The 1,113-nt window shown below is 34.3% G+C and overlaps 1 protein-coding gene across 1 annotated transcript in view; it reads left to right on the forward strand.

The window, feature by feature from the left end:
* The first annotated feature begins 494 nt into the window (after window positions 1-494).
* btr12 (bloodthirsty-related gene family, member 12) overlaps window positions 495-1,113 on the forward strand; it is a 23,242-nt gene continuing 22,623 nt past the window's right edge. The window contains exon 1 of the mRNA XM_014022686.1: window positions 495-603. Coding sequence (XP_013878140.1) covers window positions 597-603 — 7 coding nt within the window. The 5' untranslated portion in view covers window positions 495-596. The remainder of the gene's footprint in view (window positions 604-1,113) is intronic.

The raw sequence follows: 1,113 nt of genomic DNA on the forward strand, positions 1-1,113 counted from the left end.
TCAGCCTTACTAAAGAATTTATGATAAACCACTTAAAACTGTGTCAACAGCAGGAAAAAAATGACAGGATTAAGCTTTAATTTAAATAACAAGGAGGAAACTGCAAACGCATTTCTTAATGCATGTCATAATAAATTAAGCTTGTTTTTCAAGAACGTTTTAAAAGWTTTTACAGTGATTAAATCTGGCTTCCTTTAATGCTTTTATCTCTACCACAAAAGGTTGTTTGATGGCTTCACTATATTAAGCAAGTGTCTTAAATGTAGACAAAAAGTCTTTTAATGTCACCTCACAAAGTGCAGAGAGAAACCACCCCACGTTGACCTGACGTTAACCTTCCCTAACATGAATCTTGTCCCACAGAAGTGAGTTTAAAAGTAAAAAGTACTAATCAAACAATAAAAAACCTGTTGTTTTCACAGCCATAGAAATGTCTGATAATAAAAGGAGGTCATGTGGAGGAGACGTTTGGGTGTGTTGCACTGAAAGTGGGAGGGCCGCTCCCATTTTCAGGAAGAGCTCAGCACCTGTTGGTTTATTATTCACAGCAGAGAGCCTGAGGTGAAGGACAACAGAGGTGCTCAACACAGACCAACATGCAGAGTAAGTTCTACCTTTTAACCACATACTGCGTCTTTTTTAATAAGTCATGTTTAAATCTTCTTGACAGAGTGAACAAAGCTGCATGTTTACCTCTTTTGTTTGTTGAGTTGTGTTTTTCCTGAAGTAAGAAGATGATCACTAAAACAACACATGTTTGACTCAGTTAAAAAAAGATCCAGTGTTGTATAAAGTACCACAAAGTGATACTTGAGTAAGAGTATAAGTTTCTTACCAAAAAATGACTTTGGTAAAAGTTAAAGTCTCCTATAGGAATGTTACTTGAATATTTTTTGTACTTATTGAAAGTAAAAGTATTGATTTAAAATGAGCAGTTAGATTTTCTGTAATGACATTTATTAGGAGGTGACCTCCCCAAAAACTGCAGAAATGACTATATTGTATTAAAATAATTGATGTTAAATTTAGAGTGCCCATAACTTTTCTCCAAAATGAAAATCTATCTGAGGGCTACGGCCAAACACAATAAAATAATTCATGAAATACAAATAC

This window comes from Austrofundulus limnaeus, unplaced genomic scaffold (genome assembly GCF_001266775.1).
Source record: "Austrofundulus limnaeus strain Quisiro unplaced genomic scaffold, Austrofundulus_limnaeus-1.0 Scaffold338, whole genome shotgun sequence".
Classification (NCBI taxonomy): Eukaryota; Metazoa; Chordata; class Actinopteri; order Cyprinodontiformes; family Rivulidae; genus Austrofundulus; species Austrofundulus limnaeus.